The sequence below is a fragment of the Aotus nancymaae genome, unplaced genomic scaffold (assembly GCF_030222135.1).
Source record: "Aotus nancymaae isolate 86718 unplaced genomic scaffold, 86718_ANA_hifiasm-v0.15.2.pri h1tg000010l, whole genome shotgun sequence".
In the NCBI taxonomy this organism is placed as follows: domain Eukaryota; kingdom Metazoa; phylum Chordata; class Mammalia; order Primates; family Aotidae; genus Aotus; species Aotus nancymaae.
Window position 1 is genome coordinate 11,871,606 of NW_026988421.1, and position 18,597 is coordinate 11,890,202.

Sequence of the window (18,597 nt, forward strand, 5' to 3'; positions counted from 1 at the left end):
GGTAAAAACTAGATAAAAGGCCTAAATTTTCTGTAGTAGTCAATTTAAGAACAAAGACGTTTTCTAGATAGTGGCATTGTTCTTTTGTGACATCGTAATGCAGATCTGCTTTGTAGTTTATTTTTGCAAAGAGTTTCTACAGGGCAGCTTTTTCCTACTTTGTACCTCCATGTTTTACTCTGCTGCCACTGCCCACAGAGTTCAACTTTCTGTTTATGGGACCGACGTAGGACTCAGTGTAATAAAGCAACAGCAGTTTCTTGAGAAAGATTTCATTAGCAAATGTTTTAAAAATTTGCTTCTAATTTTTAAAGCTGAAGAAATATACCACACTGAAAGGATAATCCATGTCACATTGCTGTTAAAGGTGATCTCTTAGACTTAGATTTAATGAACTGCCATATGTTGTCCCAGAGTGAAAGACATTTACAGTTGGCTGGAAGAAGAATTTTTAAGCCACTAAAACTCTGTGAGCACGTCATAGTGATCACTAATGGGGAGCGTTGCATCAGCAGCTAGGGCATCTAGATTAGGGTCCTCATTGTGCCCCATAGAGTGTAGACTTCTACAAGGGTACCTGTTAGTGTCAAGTGAATGTATTAGCTGACTGCCAAGAGTCATTTATCAACTTTTTGAGTTGACCATATATCCAAGGTCAATACCTGAGTGTGAGGGTGCCATAACTGAAATTTGTGAGACAGTGTGATTCCATTATCTCAGGAAGACTCAGGTGTTCATAAGAGTGACTTTTAAATCAGAAAGCAAGCCAATTGTGTATTTTAGTCAGAAATGTAATTCAGTAGGTTATGGCAGCCTTTTACATTCCGTATTTGGAAGGCGAGCTGCATGAAGAATGTAAAATAATTTCATAGAAATGAAATTAGGGCAGGGAACTTTTTTTTTTCTTAAAAACAGATTCCAAGTTAGTTAGGGAATTGAAGATAAATGGGTGCTTATAAGGGGGAAGTATTAGACTGTTGTAGGATGTCAGTCTTGTACCCATTTTACATTGGAGTTAATCATAGATCTGAGTGCTGGTGTGTTTGGCCACCCTCCTTGCTTGGGGGTGGGATCTGCCAACATTTGCCTCAGTTTTGTCACCCACTCTGTGGGAACACACTCCTGGCCTTTGCTGTGTCCCAGCAGTTATTCTGTCCTTGGGTTAACAGTTCCCAACAAATGACATATTTCTTGGTAATGAAGTCCATATAAATGGGTTGATATGTGAAATTCTTTTTCTCACATATAAGATTATGTTTGTGAGATTGATTCATGTGTTCTATATAACTTTTCTTTTTTTGAGCATTTTTGTGTATTTTATGAACACACCACCCTCCTCTTTATGAGTAAGTGAATTCTTTCCAGTTTGGGGCTGTTAGAAATAGTGCAGCCATGATAATTTTTGTGTGACAATTTATATAAAAGTAAAACTCTGTGAATCTAAAGCCGAGCTGAAAGTGGAAAAAAAAAAAAAAAGTAAAACTCTGGTATTTTCCTTATTATTGATAATAAACTATTCTGTTGGCCACAGTTCAGTTGGTTGTGGTTGTGTGTTTTAGAGTTTCATTTCCTTTTTACATACTTCTCACTGTAGGTTAGTGTGCATAGTGTGGGGTAAGAGACCCAGCAGAGTTGTACTTGGATTCATCTTTGGTAAATTTAGAGGAGGTTGAGGCTTGGTGATTTTTTAAATCATTTTTCAGATTTCCAGTGCTATCATTTTCTTTAATTCATAGTTAGTTCAGAATCTTAGTTGGAAAATTTCCTTTGGCAGTTACAACTTTTGTTTTGTTTACTCTAGGTCAGATTTAATGTACTGCAATATGTTGTCCCAGAAGTGAAAGACCTTTACAATTGGCTTGAAGTGGAATTTAACCCACTAAAACTCTGTGAGCGAGTCACAAAGGTAAGCCTTTGAATTTAAGTTCTTTCTGATTGTTACCACAGAGTTGGTCTTATTGCAATTTTGGGTTGTACTGATATTTGTTAAGAAAGAAGTATTGTCCTGTGTATTAGAATTCAGTGCACATTTCATTGTCTTTTTTCTTTATTTCAAGAGAAAAGATATTTCCAATGTGCTAAACAAACCTTTGGAGGTTAATTAACAGTAGGACTAATTTAGTCGTTGCTGTCAGTCACCTTCAAACAAGTATCAGTAGCTTCATGATACATTTTTTATTTCTCTGCATTGGATGATGTTTTTGTATCTTAAAAAAACTGAAAGAATTTCAGATGTTTTGGTATCTGTTATTGTAGAAAGTATGATTCTCTTTCAATTTAATGGATTTTATAGGTTCTAAATTGGGTTAGGGAACAACCTGAAAAGGAACCGGAATTGCAACAATATGTGCCACAACTGCAGAACAACACCATCCTCCGCCTTCTGCAGCAGGTACAAATTCAAAAGGTTTTGTGGAAGAACTGGAGTTTCCTTGTTTGTGTGTACTGATCATGAAACTAAAAACTGGAAAAATCTAGAACTGTTTAGGAAGTGAGAACCTCCCCAGGTTTTGCCCTTGCCAAAAATTAGTCTTGTACTACTCCAACTTGAAAAATAGGATAACTGTTTACACATTTTATAACTGACTTTTTTTTTTTTTGGCTGAACACTGTCTTTGGGCATCCTTCCTTGTTAGTAATGTAGGGCTACCTTATTCCTTTTAAGATACCGTGGTTTATTTATTCAGACTCTCTTGATGAAAACCTGTATTACTAGATTTTTTTTTTCCTGTTAAAAATCTTGTAGCATTGAGCATCTTTCATACATGTATCTTTGCATACTTCTATTACTTTCTGTGGCATAAGAAGTGGAATTAGTCATAGGGGTTGTGCATTTAAAGCTTTAATAGCTATTCAGAAGCCTGGATTAATAGATCCTCCCACCATCAGTGAATGAGACAGCCTTTTCATATATTTTAGTCCAGGGGCTTGAGTAAGTTTTAATATTTTGGCTTATAATGGGGGCTTAAGTGCTCCCATTTTGTTTTTCATTTGTTTCATTTGAGAAGGAAGGCCTTTTATTATATTTTTACCTCAGTATTTGTGCACATTTCATTGACCTGCTTTCTTTTGTACATGTGAGCAGTGTTATTTCTTCTGTGCTATACAAATAGTTGAAGGCTAATTAGCAGTATAACTATAAATAGTAATGCTGCCAGTCTCCTTCAGACAAAAATTATCTAAGAAGTGTTTATAAATATATTTGGTAAGTAGTAAGATTTTTAGTTTTTTTTTATTTTACGAAAACTAGGATTTGAAAAGATTATAGGTTTGAGGAATAGTATGATAATAGTTCTCAAAGCATGAGGTTTGGGGTTGATAGTCTGGGATTAGAATTCTGGCTTTAACAATGTACTGCTAACGTAATTCGCTGGCATAATTTCTGCTTCCCATGACTCATGAGATTGCATATAAGAAGTGCTGAATAAATAGTGGTTAGTGTTATTAATGCTATGTTTTCTATGCAGGTGGCACAGATTTATCAGAGCATTGAGTTTTCTCGTTTGACTTCTCTGGTTCCTTTTGTTGATGCTTTCCAACTGGAACGGGCCATAGTAGATGCAGCCAGGCATTGCGACTTGCAGGTAGGTATGTGCTGTAAGGGGACAGGTAGAAGGCCCTTGAGGACTAGAAAGATACATATCCTTTGTTTCTCATTTTAAAGTTTACTGAGTGAACTTTTCTATCTTTTGTATATGACTTTTTTTGTTACTTTTTTTGACTTCATGCTTATGTATGGATTTAACCATTTATAATTTAATTTTCAAAGGTTCGTATTGATCACACTTCTCGGACCCTGAGTTTTGGATCTGATTTGAATTATGCTACTCGAGAAGATGCTCCGATTGGTCCTCATTTGCAAAGCATGCCTTCAGAGCAGATAAGAAACCAGCTGACAGCCATGTCCTCAGTACTTGCAAAAGCACTTGAAGTCATTAAGCCAGCTCATATACTGGTATGCATCTTCCCGGGGAAATAAATCTCAGAAGTTTTGAGGGACTCTTATGCCATGTCTTTCACAAAAAGGTTTGAGATGATATCTAAGAGAAGGGATTTATGATATATTTTCTATAGAATTGTACTTGGTAGAATTCTATAAAAGTAGAATTCTATAGAATTGTTAACTTTATCAAATACACAAACCATTGAGCTTTCTTCCACTGAACAAAATATTATTACTCTGTATAGGTAACGTAATAGTGTGGATTGTGTTACAGAAGCAACAGAGTGGACATATTCCTCAAAGAGGGAAGTACAATGACTGGATTTTTCCCTCCTGCTTCTTTCTTTCTTTCCTTTTGTATTTATTTATTTCTTTGTTTGAGATGGAGTCTCACTGTCACCTAGGCTGGAGTGTAGTGGCGCCATCTTGTCTCACTGCAGTCTCTGCCTCCTGGGTTCAAGTGATTCTTGTGCCTCAACCTCTTGTGTAGCCGGGACTACTGTATTTTTGGTAGAGATGGGGTTTTACCATGTTGGCCAGGCTGGTCTGAAACTCCTGGCCTCAAGTGATTCAACCCACCTTGGCCTCCCGAAGTGCTGGGGTTACAGGCGTGAGCCACTGCCTGTAACAAGTTATTTCTTCTTTATGAGCTCTGTTAATAAACACCTAAGGTAAGTTTGGTGCAGAGAAAAGTTGTCTTAGCTAGGAGAGCTTCTTTAGCTGCATCATTGCTATTAAAAGACTGAATAGGAGCAACACCATAGCATTTGATAATGAAAACAAACAGCTTGGGTAGTGTCATCTTCCAATATCAAATGCAGATACATAGAAAGGCAGTGCATCGGGATTATTTTGTAATTTCTTTGATGCCTACTACCAGAGAATATTAATTTTGGTCATTTTTCAAAATTCATTTGTTTTCAAAGCAAGAAAAAGAAGAACAGCATCAGTTGGCGGTTACTGCATACCTCAAAAATTCACGAAAAGAGCACCAGCGGATCCTGGCTCGCCGCCAGACAATTGAGGAAAGAAAAGAGCGCCTTGAGAGTTTGAATATTCAGCGTGAGAAAGAAGAATTGGAACAGAGGGAAGCTGAACTCCAGAAAGTACGAAAGGCTGAGGAAGAGAGGCTGCGCCAGGAAGCAAAGGAGAGAGAAAAGGAGCGTATCTTGCAGGAACATGAACAAATCAAAAAGAAAACTGTCCGAGAGCGTTTGGAGCAGATCAAGAAAACGGAACTGGGTGCCAAAGCATTCAAAGATATTGACATTGAAGTATGTAGCATTTTAGTCGTTAAAAAACTTAGTTTTCTCCAGGTCTTTTATCTTTTTTTTTTTTTTTTTTTTTTTTTAAATCAAGGCCTTTTATACTCTTAGAACCATAGTCCTTTGCCATTTGTTGGCTTATTTTGAGTTATTTTATGCATTTTGGTACAGCTGGTCATGGCTAAATCTGTGAGTAAGCATATGTTTAATTGCTCTGTGCAGTTTTGTTGGTTTTTTTTTTTTTGAGACAGAATCTCACTCTTGTTGCCCAGACTGGAGTTCAGTGACGCGATCTCGGCTCACTGCAACCTCTACCTCCCGGGTTCAAGCGATTCTCCTGCATCAGCCTCCCGAGTAGCTGGGATTACAGGTGCCCGCCACCACGTGCAGCTAATTTTTGTATTTTTAGTATACATGGGGTTTCACCATGTTGGCCAGGCTGGTCTCAAACTTCCAACTCAGGTGATTCACCCGCCTCAGCCTCCCAAAGTGCTGGGATTACAGGCATAAGCCACTATGCCTGGCCCGCTCTGTGCAGTTTTAACCACTATACATTAATCACAGGACAGGTTATGTATCCCTTACCCAAAATGCTTGGGAGCAGATATGTTTCAGATTTTGGATTTCTTTGGATTTTGGAATATTTGCATATATATATAAAGAGATATTTTGGGGTTTGGACCAGAGTCTAACATGAAATTCATTTGTTTCATAAGACACTTTTTATTTTTTTAAGACAGTCTCATTCTGTTGCCCAGGTTGGAGTGCAGTGGTGTATTGGCTCACTGCAACCTCCGCCTCCTGAGTTCAAGTGATTCTCTTGCCTCAGCCCAGGTAGCCAGGATTACAGCCTTGTGCTACCACGCCTGGTGGCTAGTTTTTTGTATTTTTGTAGAGATGGGAGTTTCACCATGTTGGCCAGGCTGGTCTTGAACTCCTGACCTCAAGTGGTCAACCTGCACTAGCCTCCCAAAGTGCTGGAATTACAGGTGCAAACTACCATGCCTGGCCTGTTTCATAGACATCTTATACACATAGCCTCAAGGTAACTTTATACAGTATTTTACACAATTTTGTTCATGAAACAAAGTTCTGAATACATTTTGACAGACCTGTCACATGGATTATGTGTGGAATTTTACATTTGTGGCACCATGTTGGTGCTCACAAAGTTTTAAAATTTGGAGCGTTTCAGATGAGTTTTTGGATTAGATTTGCTTACCCTATAGTAGAGTATGGGGAGATGTAAATTAGAAGAGTGAGAAAAAGATGTATGGATTTTTTTTTCCTTACGGTCAAACGGAAACAAGGCTATTTTACAATATTTTTACATTTCCTAAATTACCACCCATTGTAACAATAAAAGCAATTTAGGATTTTATTCTAGAAAACAGTGAGTTATGTTAGGCATTGCTTGTTTATCCTTATTAACAATTGTGCATTCGTATTACCTTTTAGGACCTTGAAGAATTGGATCCAGATTTCATAATGGCTAAACAGGTTGAACAACTGGAGAAAGAAAAGAAAGAACTCCAAGAACGCCTAAAGAATCAAGAAAAGAAGGTAAATGAAAGGATTGGTAAACCTTTAACATACCACGTTAAAAGAGATTTGTAAAAACTACATTTGTTTTCATGTCATTTAGATTGACTATTTTGAAAGAGCCAAACGTTTGGAAGAAATTCCTTTGATAAAGAGTGCTTACGAGGAACAGAGAATTAAAGACATGGATCTGTGGGAACAACAAGAAGAAGAAAGAGTAAGTTTTTAATTTAATTGTAATATTTTTAGATTGTAATGAAATCCTCCGCCAGTAATGGAACCAAGGATTCAGAATTGCTTTCAGAATCTGCTAGAAATGGTGCTCTAATGGCTGCCTATTAACCGATTGGTAGAAAGATGGAAAATTTCACGATTGAGGTTACAAATGAGTCTTGTAAAACAAAGGACAACTGAAAAGCTCATTTTACAAAAAACTGGTTTATGTACACTTTATTTATATATTTAGAGACGGAGTCTTGTTCTGTTACCAGGCTGGAGTGCAGTGGCGTGATCTCGGCTCACTGTAGCCTCTGCCTCCTGGGTTCAAGCGATTTTCCTGCCGCAGCCTCCCAGGTAACTGGGACTACAGGCGCCCGCCACCATGTCCAGCTAATTTTTGTATTTTTAGTAGAGACAGGGTTTCACCTTATTGGTCAGGCTGATCTGGAACTCCTGACTTTGTGCTCCACCAGCCTCAGCCTCCCAAAGTGCTGGGATTAGAGGTGTGAACCACTGTGCCCAGACCACAATCTAATTATAAAACATATATCAAAAAGAAGTTCTAAACCCATTAGCAGTAGTCATCTCTATTCTTCCTCACCACCCCTGCCTTGGGCAACCACCAAACTACTACTGTCTGTAGATTTGCTGATTCTGGACATTTCATATAAATGGAATTGTGTACTGTGTGGTCTTTTGTACTAAATATGTCATTCCGTAGTTTTGTTACAGTATATATTACATTTACCTGATGATACAAAAACAGGGTTTACAAATGCTTATGGCACCAAATATGTAATAAAAGTGAGTGAACAGATCTGGTTTAAAAAACTAACCGTAAGTGGGAGACAAACATCAGTGTAGAGTGTGATAGGAGAATGCAGCCTTTTCTTGGTTTCATCTGGTTGTTGTCACCTGGAGATTAATGGGCCTAGGATTGCCAGCTCTTCCCATTTTTTCAGGAAAAGCTGGAATTTTTGTGATATTCTCTTAACATGTAAATATTAAAAATTAATTAGAAAAGTGCTGCACACCAGATTGGGTTGATTTTGAGCTTTCTGTTCTTTCATGTAGGGCAGAAAGGAAATAGCCTTATATTATCCTGCATTAAATCCAGGTGTTTTTAAGGATGAAAATGCCTTTAAAAATTAAACCATGGCATTTGTTATTACTGTGCCACGTTATTTTATTTTACTGAATATAGGCACACCTCGTTTTATTATGCTTCACTTTATTGTGCTTTTGTGTTACCCAGGCTGGTCTCAAACTACTGGGCTCAAGCAATCCTCCCAGCTCGGCCTCCCAAAGTTCTGGGATTACGGGTGTGAGCCACCATGCCTCCCCCAACCCCCTTCTCATATTATTATCATTTTTATTCTTATTTTTTCTTTTACAAATTGTAAGTTTATGGTAACCTTGCATTGAATAAGTCTGTTGATACCATTTCCCAACAGCATGTGCTCATTTCCTGTCTCTGTCATGTTTTGGTAATTCTCAAAGTATTTCATAGTTTTTCATTATTATATCTGTTGTAGTGATGAGTGATCTTTGATGTTACTGTTATTATTTTGGGGTGTTGTTATTATCTTCGATGTTACTGTTGTTATTTTGGGGTGGCGCAAACCACACTCAAATAATCCACTCGTATATACATTATGAACTTAATCTTAACATAAATGTTGTGTCTGTTCTGACTGTTCTACCGACTGGCCATTCCCTGACTCTGCCTCTCCCTGTCCTTGAACCTTCCTGTTACTCCCTGTGAGAGAGAGAGAGAGAGCATGAGTGAGCGACCGACACACACACACACACACACACACACACGCACACTCTTTTTGGGAGACAGAGTTTCACGCTGTTGCCCAGGCTAGAGTGCAGTGGTACCCCAAGTAGCTGGGATTATAGGTGCTTGCTACCATGGCCTGGCTAACTTTTTTGTTTTTAGTGGAGACTGGGTTTTTAGTTCATGCAGCCCAGTTGGCTGGATTGGTCTTGAACGCCTGACCTCAAGTGTTCCACTGGCCTGAGCCTCCCAAAGTGCTGGGATTATAAAAGTGAGCCACCTCCCCCACCCGCTGAGACATAATACTGGAACTAGGCTAATTAACAGTCCCACAGTGGCTTATAAGTGTTGGAGTGAATGTAAGAGTCATCTATCTCTCACTTTAAATCAAATGCTAGAAGTGATTAAGCTTAGTGAGGAAGGCATGTTGCAAGCTAGGCCTCTTTGACTAATCAGGTTGTGAATGCAAAGGAAAAGTTTGTGAAATTAAAAATGCTACTCCAGTGAACACATAAACAGTGAGAAAGTGAAACAGCCTTATATATATGGAAAAAGTTTCATTGGTCTGGACAGATGATCAAACCAACCACAACATTCTCTTCAACTAAAGCCTGATCCAGAGCAAGTCTGTAATTCTCTCATGAGTAATACTAAGAAGGCTGAGGGAGCTTAGAAAATTGCAGAAGGCCAATCCTGGTGGCTCATGTCTGTAATCCCAGCACTTTGGGAGGCCGAGGTCACTTGAAGTCAGGAGTTCAAGACCAGCCTGGCCAACATGGGGAGACCCTGTCTCTACTAAAAATACAAAAATTAGCTGGGCATGGTGGTGGACGCCTGTATTCCCAGGTACTCAGGAGGCTGAGGCAGGAGAATTGCATGAACATGGGAACCGGAGGTTGCAGTGAGCTGAGATCGTGCCACTGAACTCCAGTCTCGCGACAGAGTGAGACTCTGTCTCAAAAAAAAGAAGCTGCAGAAGAAAAGTTTGAAGCTAGCAGAGGTTGGTTCATAAGGTTTAAGGAAAACTGTCTTTATAACACGGAAGTACAATGTGAAGCAGCAAGTGCTGTTGTAGAAGCTACTACGGCAAGTTATCTAAAGATTTGGCTGAGATAATTGAAGGTGGCTACACTAAACAACTGATTTTCTTCTTTTTTGAGAGACAGGGTCTTGCTCTGTCATCCAGGCTGGAGTGCAGTGGCGCCATCTCAGTTCCCTACAACCTCCACCCCCTGGACTTAAGTGCTCCTTCCACTTCAGCCTCCTTAGTAGCTGGGATCACTGATGTGCACCACCGTGCCTGGCAATTTTTTAATATTTTTAGTGGAGACAAGATCTCCCGAGTGGCGGCTGGTCTCAAACCTCTGAGGTCAAGCAATTCACCTGCCTCAGCCTCCCAAAGTGCTGGGATTACAGGTGTAAGTCATCGTGCCCAGACAGTAGATTTACAGTGTAGATGAAAGGACCTTCTATTGGAAGAAGATGCCAGCTAGGTCTTTAATAGCTAGAGAGAAGTCACTGGCTTCAAAGCGTTGAAGGGAATACTCACTGTTTTTAGGGGTTAATGCAGCTGCTGACTGGAAGTTGAAGCCAATTCTTATCATTGCAAAAATCCTAGGGTCCTTAAGAATTATGCTACAGAATCTGCCTTTTCTGTGGTCTATACATGGAGGAACAAAGCCTGAATGGTAGCATATCTGTTTATAACATGGTTTGCTGAATATTTTAAGCACCTCGTTGAGACCGGTTTAAAAATAAAAAAGGCTTTTCAGAATATTACTGCTCATTAACAATGCATCTGATCATATGACAGTTCTGATGGGGATGTATAAGAGAGATTAGCCAGGTGCACTGGCTCACACCTGTAATCCCAGCACTTTGGGAGGTGGAGGTGGGTGGATCAGGAGATCAGGAGTTCAAGACCAGCCTGACCAACATGGTGAAATCCCATCTCTACTAAAAATACAAAAAGTAGCCTGGCATAGTGGCAGGTGCTTGTAATCCCAGCTACTTGGGAGGCTGAGGCTGGAGAACTGCTTGAACCCAAGAGGTGGAGGTTGCAGTGAGCTGAGATTGCGCCACCACACTCCAGCCTGGGCCACAGTGCGAGACTCCTTCTGAAAGGAAAAAAAAAGATTAATGTTTGTTTTCATGCCTGTTAATACAATATGCATTCTGCAGCCTGTAGATCAAGGAGTAATTTTGTCTTTCAAGTCTTATCATTTAAGAAATAGATTTCATAAGGCTGTAGCTGCCATAGTGATTCCTCTGATGGATTTGGACAAAGTGCATTGAAAACCTGCTACAAGGAATTCTTCATTCCAGATGCCACTAAGAGCATTTGTGATTCATGGGAGGAGGTCAAAATACCAACATTAATATAATTTGGAAGAAGTTGATTCCAAGCCTCATGGATGGCTTGGGGGAGGGTTCATGAGTAGAGTGGAGAAAATAATTGTAGATGTGATGAAAACAGCCAGAGAACTAGAATTAGATATAGGCTGGGCGCAGTAGCTTGCTCCTCTAATCCTCTAATCCCTGAGGCAGGCAAATTGCATGAGTCCAGGAGTTTGAGATCAACCCGGACAACATAGCGAAACCCTGTCTCTACCAAAAAAAAGAAAAAAAAGAAAAATTAGCTAGGAGTGGTAGAATGTGGCTGCTTTTCTAGCTACTGGGGAGACTGAGGTAGAAGGATGCGGAGGTTGCAGTGAGCCGAAATGGTGCCATTACACTCTAGTGCCTGGGTGACAGAGACAGACCCTGTCTCAAAAAACAAAAACACAAAAAAACAAAACACAAAACAATGTCTAGGCACAGTGGCTCATGCCTGTAATCCCAGCACTTTGGGAAGCTGTGGTGGGCAGATCACAAGGTCAAGAGATCGATACCATCCTGGCCAACATGGTGAAATCCTGTCTCTACTAAAAATAACAAAAAAACTATCTGGATGTGGTGGTGCGCCTGTAGTCCCAAGCTGCTTGGGAGGCAGAGGCAGAAGAATGGCTTGAACCCAGGAGGTGGAGGTTACAGTGAGCTGAGAGAGGGCTACTGCACTCTGGCCTGGTGACAAAGTGAGACTCTGTCTGATGCAATCTCATGATAAAACTTGAATGGGCGAGGAGTTGCTTCTTATGGATGAGCAAAGTAAGTGGCTTCTTGAAATGAAATCTCCTGGTGAAGACACTATGAACATTGTTGACATGACAACAAAGGATTTAGAATATCCATAAGTGTAGTTGATAAAGCAGCAGCAGGGTTTGAGAGGATTGAATCAAATTGAAATTCTACCTTTTTTTTGAGACAGAGTCTCACTTTGTCGCCAGGCGCCAGGCTGAAGTGCAGTGGCGTGATCTCGGCTCACTGCAACCTCCGCCTCCCGGGTTCAAGCAATTCTCCTGCCTCAGCCTCCCGAGTAGCTGAGACTATAGGCGCACACCACCATGCCCAGCTAATTTTTGTATTTTTAGTAGAGATGGGGTTTCACCATGTTGGCCAGGATGGTCTCCATCTTTTGACCTCTTGATCCACCCACCTCGGCCTCCCAAAGTGCTGGGATTACAGGTGTGAGCCACTGCGCCTGGCCTGAAATTCTACTCTTAAGTAAACTGTCAGCCAGTGCCACATGCTAGATAAATCTTTTGTAAGAAGATGCAATCAGTGTGGCAGACTTCATTGTTATCTATTTTAACAAATCACTGTAATCACCCCATCCTTTAGTACTTGCCACTCTGATCAGTCAGCAGCTGTCAACATTGAGGCAAGACCTTCCACTAGCAAAAAGATTATGACTCATTGAAGGCTCAGGTGATCTTTAGCATTTTTTAAGCAATAAAGTAGTTTTTGTTTTGTTACCTTTGAGAACAGGAGTCTCACTATGTTGTTCAGGCTGATCTTGCACTCCTGGGCTCAAGTGATTCTCTTGCCTCAGCGTACTACTGCACCCAACTTATAAAATTAAGGTTTGTACATTGCTGTTTTAGACATGTTGTTGTATACTTAATAGACTGCAAACTTTTATATGCATTGGATAACCAAAAAATCTGTGTTACTTGCTTTATTGCAATATTTTCTTTATCGTGATAGTCTAGAACCAAACCTGCAGTGCCTCCAAGGTGTGCCCGTACATCATAGTTTTTCCTTCATAAAGTTCCTGGTGCTGTGGGCTAAATAAAAACTGTCTCTTCTAAATGCCTCAGGATTACTCTTGCCCCCAATTGCCTTCTGGGGACCTGTTGACATGCATGTTAGTTACGCTTTGGTTTTTATGGCATGATGGAAGGGGCAATGGAGCAACTTCTAATTGTTCAGAAGTATTTGTCAGTAATTTGGGGTAAATGAGTTAAAAAAATAATACTTTGAAATTTCACTGTATTTTGTACTTGCAGATTACTACAATGCAGCTAGAACGTGAAAAGGCTCTTGAACATAAGAATCGAATGTCACGAATGCTTGAAGACAGAGATTTGTTCGTAATGCGACTCAAAGCTGCACGGCAGTCTGTTTATGAGGTGAGTTTGCTGATTTTTTTGGGAAATGTTTATTCTTGAGCTTTCTAGTATTGTCTTAAGGGTTCTCCCTTAACAATCTCATATATTCTGTCTTGATTTACTATGTATAATGGTCATTCAAGTAGTAATAAATTTTTGGATAGTATTTTCTAAGCAAAACAATCACCTGAAGGAATTTTTCTAAAGGTGCAAGTTGAATACAAGTTTTTGTTACTGTTTTTGTTAGAAATGAAAAAACTAGATCAAAATGTCCTGGGCTTAGGTTCTAATTTGATCATTGAATTTGTTTTGTATAAAGACAAATCCACTGGGTGTCGGTAATATCAACAATTTAAATTTTTTTAAATTTGGCCTGCTGACAAGTTAATAAGGTCTTTGGGAAATTAGAGTTTTTGTGCTGAGAGGTTGCTTTTGATGATTTCAGTACATTTGAGAGTCTTTTGTAAATGTAGTAGCTTTCTGCCTGTTTATTGCTCTTGACAAAATCTGACCTTTTTGGGTTGGGGATAACTTCAATTGCAGGAAAAACTTAAACAGTTTGAAGAGCGATTAGCAGAAGAAAGGCATAATCGATTGGAAGAACGGAAAAGGCAACGTAAAGAAGAACGCAGAATCACTTACTATAGAGAAAAAGAAGAGGAGGAGCAGAGAAGGGCAGAAGAGCAAATGCTGAAAGGTAGATAGGTAGAACAGGATTGGAAGGGTACCTGTGCAAAGTTGGTGTTAGATCTAGTTTTTAGTGATCTTATGTAGAAAATACAGGAATCAAGGTAATTGGCCTGTTAGCCCTGTAATTAACTGGTTCTCAGAACCCAGTTTGCTATATGTGAAGTTGTTATATCCTCTACCAACATTTCCCCACACAGTTGATATTCTTTTAAAAATTAATCCTTTTTGTTTTTTTATCACTGTATTCTGTGTATTAACATTTATTGAGGAATACATTCCAGATGATAGTTGTCAAATGATGCTATATCTGGAATCCCAGATTGCTCAGGAATGGGGGAAGGATTCTGTAGTTATCTTATTACAAAACTATAGTTGAAGGCTGTAGAACTAGTTTGTTGACTATATTCTGTCATGTAGCTGATTGCAAACTATTTTCAAATTCTTTTACTTGTACATTATGTTACCTGTTTAGTACCAGGAAAGTAGAACTAGCAGTAGGGGGAAGATGTGGCTGGGAGGCACACTTAGTAACCTACTCAATGGTCTAGAGCGTGAAGAGAGAGAGCGTGCTGAACGAGCGAAACGCGAGGAAGAGCTACGAGAGTATCAGGAGCGGGTGAAGAAATTAGAAGAAGTGGAAAGGAAAAAACGCCAAAGGGAGTTGGAAATTGAAGAACGAGAACGTCGTAGAGAGGAAGAGAGAAGACTTGGCGATAGTTCACTTTCTAGAAAGGTGAGTATAGGATTTATTGATTTTATTTTGTTTTAATGTGGGGTGTGTGTGTGTGTGTGTGTGTGTGTGTGTGTGTGTGTGTTTTGAGATGCAGTCTCACTCTGTCACCCTGGTTTCCCAGGCTGGAGTGCAGTGGTGCAATCTTAGCCCCTGGCTTCAAGTGATTCTTGAATGTGTCTCAGCCTCCCGAGCAGCTGAGATTACATGCCTGGCTGCTTTTTGTAATTGTGATGTATTTTTTTTTTTTTTTAAGACGGGGTTTCACCATGTTGGTCAGGCTGGTCTTGAACTCCTGACCTCAGGTGATCCACCCGCCTTGGCCTCCAAAGTGCTTGGGTTACAGGCGTGAGCCACTATGCCCGACCAATTGTGATGTATTTTTATCAGCCAGCTCTCTTGCAGGCTACCTATGTAAATATATTTAAATCAGTCATTTTCACATCTTTTTTTTTTTCTGAGATGCAGTCTTGCTTCATTGCCCAGGCTGGAGTGCAATGGTGTGATCTCAATCTTAGCTCCCTGCATCCTCCGCCTCCTGAGTTCAAGCCATTCCCCTTCCTCAGCCTCCTGAGTAGCTGGGATTACAGGCACCCACCACCATGCCTGGCTAGTTTTTGTATTTTTAGTAGAGATGAGGTTTCACCACGTTGGTCTCGAACTGTATTCTCCGCCTCCTGGCTTCAAACAGTTCTCCTGCTTCAGCATCTGGAATAGCTGGGATTACAGGCCGCTGCCACCAGGCCCAGCTAATGTTTGTATTTTTAGTAGAGATGGGGTTTCACCATGTTGGCCAGACTGGTCAAAGTATGCAACTTAACAGGATTCCTAGGTGATTCAAACTGAGCTCTAAATAATGATTTTTAATTGCACTCAGGTCCACAATGAACCTGTGTTTCCTTCTTTGTCTTATGCCTTTGGAATTCCCTCTCCTGATTCACCAGTCAGGTGAATGGTACCTACTTAGTCACAGCTTTGAACCTACTCCTCCTCTTTTATTTTCCTACGTTACTGCCTTAATTCAAATTTTTCTTGCCTGCAATACTTGTTGACCTACTTACTAGTCTAACTCATCATTTTCCTCCAACTTCCTCTACACTGGCCTGCTTGATTATTTATTTATTTTTTAAATAATACAGCATGTTTGATCACTATGCCTGCTATTTGGGTTTCAGACCTTTCATTAGTTGGTATTCATGACTGAGAACCAAAGGTTTTAAAACATGCCTTAGCAGTCTTTTATGTTGCTGTGGTTTTCATCAGTTTCATCTGACACTATTTTCTTCTTAGTCACCTGTGCGCCAGTCATTGGCGAGCAAGTTTTTTGCTTTATTCTGTATCTGTGGCATTTGTCTGCATGCTCTTTCTTTTGCTTGGGAGGTGCCCTTTTTGCCCCTTAAAGTATAGCTTGCTTGCTTTTTTACTCAAAAATCTCAAGAATGTCTTGCATGTCCTTTCTCTGCTCTTCTATTTTTGCCACACCTGTATCAAATGCTTATCTGTATGCCTAGACTTGATACTAGTTATCTGTGTAGTCTTCAGTTTATGTTACTCTTACTGCTAATTTGTAGTTTTAATTCCTTGGTATTCAGTAAATGTGGTTTGATTTACAGGCTTTTGGAATTTAAAAATACATTTTCCCTTGTGTTCTAAAATCATGATCAGATTTTAATGAGTGTTCTTTTTCTGTTGGGCACAAAGTTTTGTGTGTGCATGAAATCAGAGCTGTTTTGTTTAAATCTGCTATGTCTTATTAGTTTATGGGAATGTCTTCTGAGGAGCGTGAGGAGGTTTCCCTTCTGAGATTAGCTTTTGGTTTTTCTTTCTTTTTTTTTTTCTTTTTGAGATGGAGTCTCATTCTCGCCAGGCTGGAGTGCAGTGGTCCAATCTCAGCTCATTGCAACCTCCGCACCCAGGTTCAAGCGATTCTCCTGCCTCAGCCTCCCAAGTAGCTGGGGCTACAGGCATGCACCACCACACCTAGCTAATTTTTGTATTTTAGTAGAGACGGGGTTTCACCATGTTGGTCAGGACATTCTCCATTTCCTGACCTTGTGATCTGCCTGCCTCGGCCTTCTGAAGTGGTGATATTACAGGCGTGAGCCACTGTGCCCCGCCCTGAGATTAGCTTTTTCTTTTAGTTTGCATTTGCAAATGTGTCCACCCTCTCATACATTTTCAACCTCTTATTTCTGTTGTATGCACCCCCTGCACCTTCCCTTTTAATTGGGAGAGTTTGGTTTAATTTACTTGTATTTAACATGGTAACTAGTATATTTGGTTTTATTCCTAACACTTGCTTTGGAGTTTTTTATTTGCTTCTGTGTCCCTGGCACCCCTTCCTTTTTCTTTAAGGGAAACTTGAAGAACTTTTCTAGGTTAATTTTTTCTTCTTGAGATGGAGTCTCACTCTTGCCCAGGCTGGAGTGCAGTGGTGCAATCTCAGCTCACCGAAACCCCTGCCTCCCAGTTTCAAGCGATTCTCCTGCCTCAGCCTCCTGAGTAGCTGGGATTACAGGTGTGTGCCACCATGCCCAGCTAATTTTGTATTTTTAGTAGAGACAGGTTTCACCATGTTAAGCTGGTCTCCAACTCCTGACCTCAGGTCATCTACCTGCCTCGGCCTCCCAAAGCATTGGGATTACAGGCGTGAATCACTGTGCCTGGCCACCATTAATTTTTTCCTACTTTTTAAAAAAAACTTCCACAGTGTAAATCAAACTTTCTTTTGCCTCTTTAGAACAAAGAAAATCATGAGCATACCTTGACTTACGATTTATTACAGTGAACTGGATATTTGTGCTTCCAGATCATTACACGTTATCTTGACTCTTAGTACTCACTTAACAGTTGCTTTAAATTTTACATCTATATTAGCAAACATATATAGTTTCAAGTATGTTTGTACTGCATGTTTTCTCCTTTGTGAGTACTTTTTGGTTTCTTTGATAAATTTTTTTCAGCATGTCTGTGTATGTCTCAAAAGTTTTTTTCTGTCACCATTGAACAAAGAATGGTTCATTGTTTGGCCGGTTCAAAAATCATCTTCTCAGAAATTTATAGACCTTTGCTTCTTTTTTTAGTACACAGTGTTACAGAAGGGAGGATTTTTGATACTAGCCTTGGTTTTACTACTTATGTAGATAACTGTTTTATTCCTTGGAAACAGAATTTTTCTCTATTCTTGTGGTAAAGGAAGTTAAAAAGTGTTGCTGAGAATGTGTTTAGACACCTGAGTGTATGGCCATCTTTGTTTCTTTTTGATCTTTTGCCCTTTTGGTCTAAGGAGTCAGTCTCCTTAGAGCAGACAAAATCTTCATAATTTAAGGAAACTTTTCTTTTTCTCTGTTCTTGCTATTTCAGAGTCCTCTTCTTTATCTCTTATCTCTTTAATTTTTGTTTTACTCGCTTCATCTCTTTGTTTATACCAGGTTCTCTGAGATCCTAGTTCAGTTTGTTTGCTCATCAACTGGGACCATTCTGCTCTTGGATCTGCTGGGCCGGGCACATTGGCTCATGCCTGTAATCTTAGCACTTTGGGAAGACTGAGGCAGGCGGGCAGATCGCTTGAGCCTGGGAGTTTGAGACCAGTCTGGCAAAATAGTGAGACCCTGTCTCCACAAACAATATAAAAATGAGCTGGACGTGGTGGTGCATGCTTGTAGTCCCAACTGCTTGGGAGACTGAGGTGGGAGGATGGCTTGAGCCCAGGAGACAGAGTTATTTCTTCTTCTTTGTTTAATGGCTGTAACAGCCATCCTTCAAAAGTCTTTGCAGGTTCTAATAGTTGTGCTGTATCCTCTGAAATCTTGAATTCTTTGTTGAGTATAAATAAATTGCAAGACAGATGTCAGGAGTTGGAGAAACTTGGTCTTCTGGCTGTATTTGCTCCCTCCATTGTGGTACCCATAAATTCCTTTGACTGTTAGGTTTCT

General features: G+C 39.9%; 1 protein-coding gene and 2 non-coding genes across 3 annotated transcripts in view; all 3 read left to right on the forward strand.

The window, feature by feature from the left end:
* The window catches only part of EIF3A (eukaryotic translation initiation factor 3 subunit A), a 52,729-nt gene that overhangs the window by 22,211 nt on the left and 11,921 nt on the right, over positions 1–18,597 (forward strand). The window contains exons 8-17 of the mRNA XM_012448055.3: positions 1,802–1,906; positions 2,294–2,392; positions 3,468–3,584; positions 3,770–3,955; positions 4,870–5,217; positions 6,667–6,771; positions 6,854–6,967; positions 13,141–13,263; positions 13,786–13,939; positions 14,481–14,665. Of these exons, the coding sequence (XP_012303478.1) occupies positions 1,802–1,906; positions 2,294–2,392; positions 3,468–3,584; positions 3,770–3,955; positions 4,870–5,217; positions 6,667–6,771; positions 6,854–6,967; positions 13,141–13,263; positions 13,786–13,939; positions 14,481–14,665 (1,536 nt within the window). The remainder of the gene's footprint in view (positions 1–1,801; positions 1,907–2,293; positions 2,393–3,467; positions 3,585–3,769; positions 3,956–4,869; positions 5,218–6,666; positions 6,772–6,853; positions 6,968–13,140; positions 13,264–13,785; positions 13,940–14,480; positions 14,666–18,597) is intronic.
* LOC135274081 (small nucleolar RNA SNORA19) lies at positions 2,023–2,151 on the forward strand. The gene has a single exon (XR_010341892.1). It is a non-coding gene; the product is annotated as a small nucleolar RNA SNORA19 (small nucleolar RNA).
* Positions 3,043–3,174, forward strand: LOC135274080 (small nucleolar RNA SNORA19). The gene has a single exon (XR_010341891.1). It is a non-coding gene; the product is annotated as a small nucleolar RNA SNORA19 (small nucleolar RNA).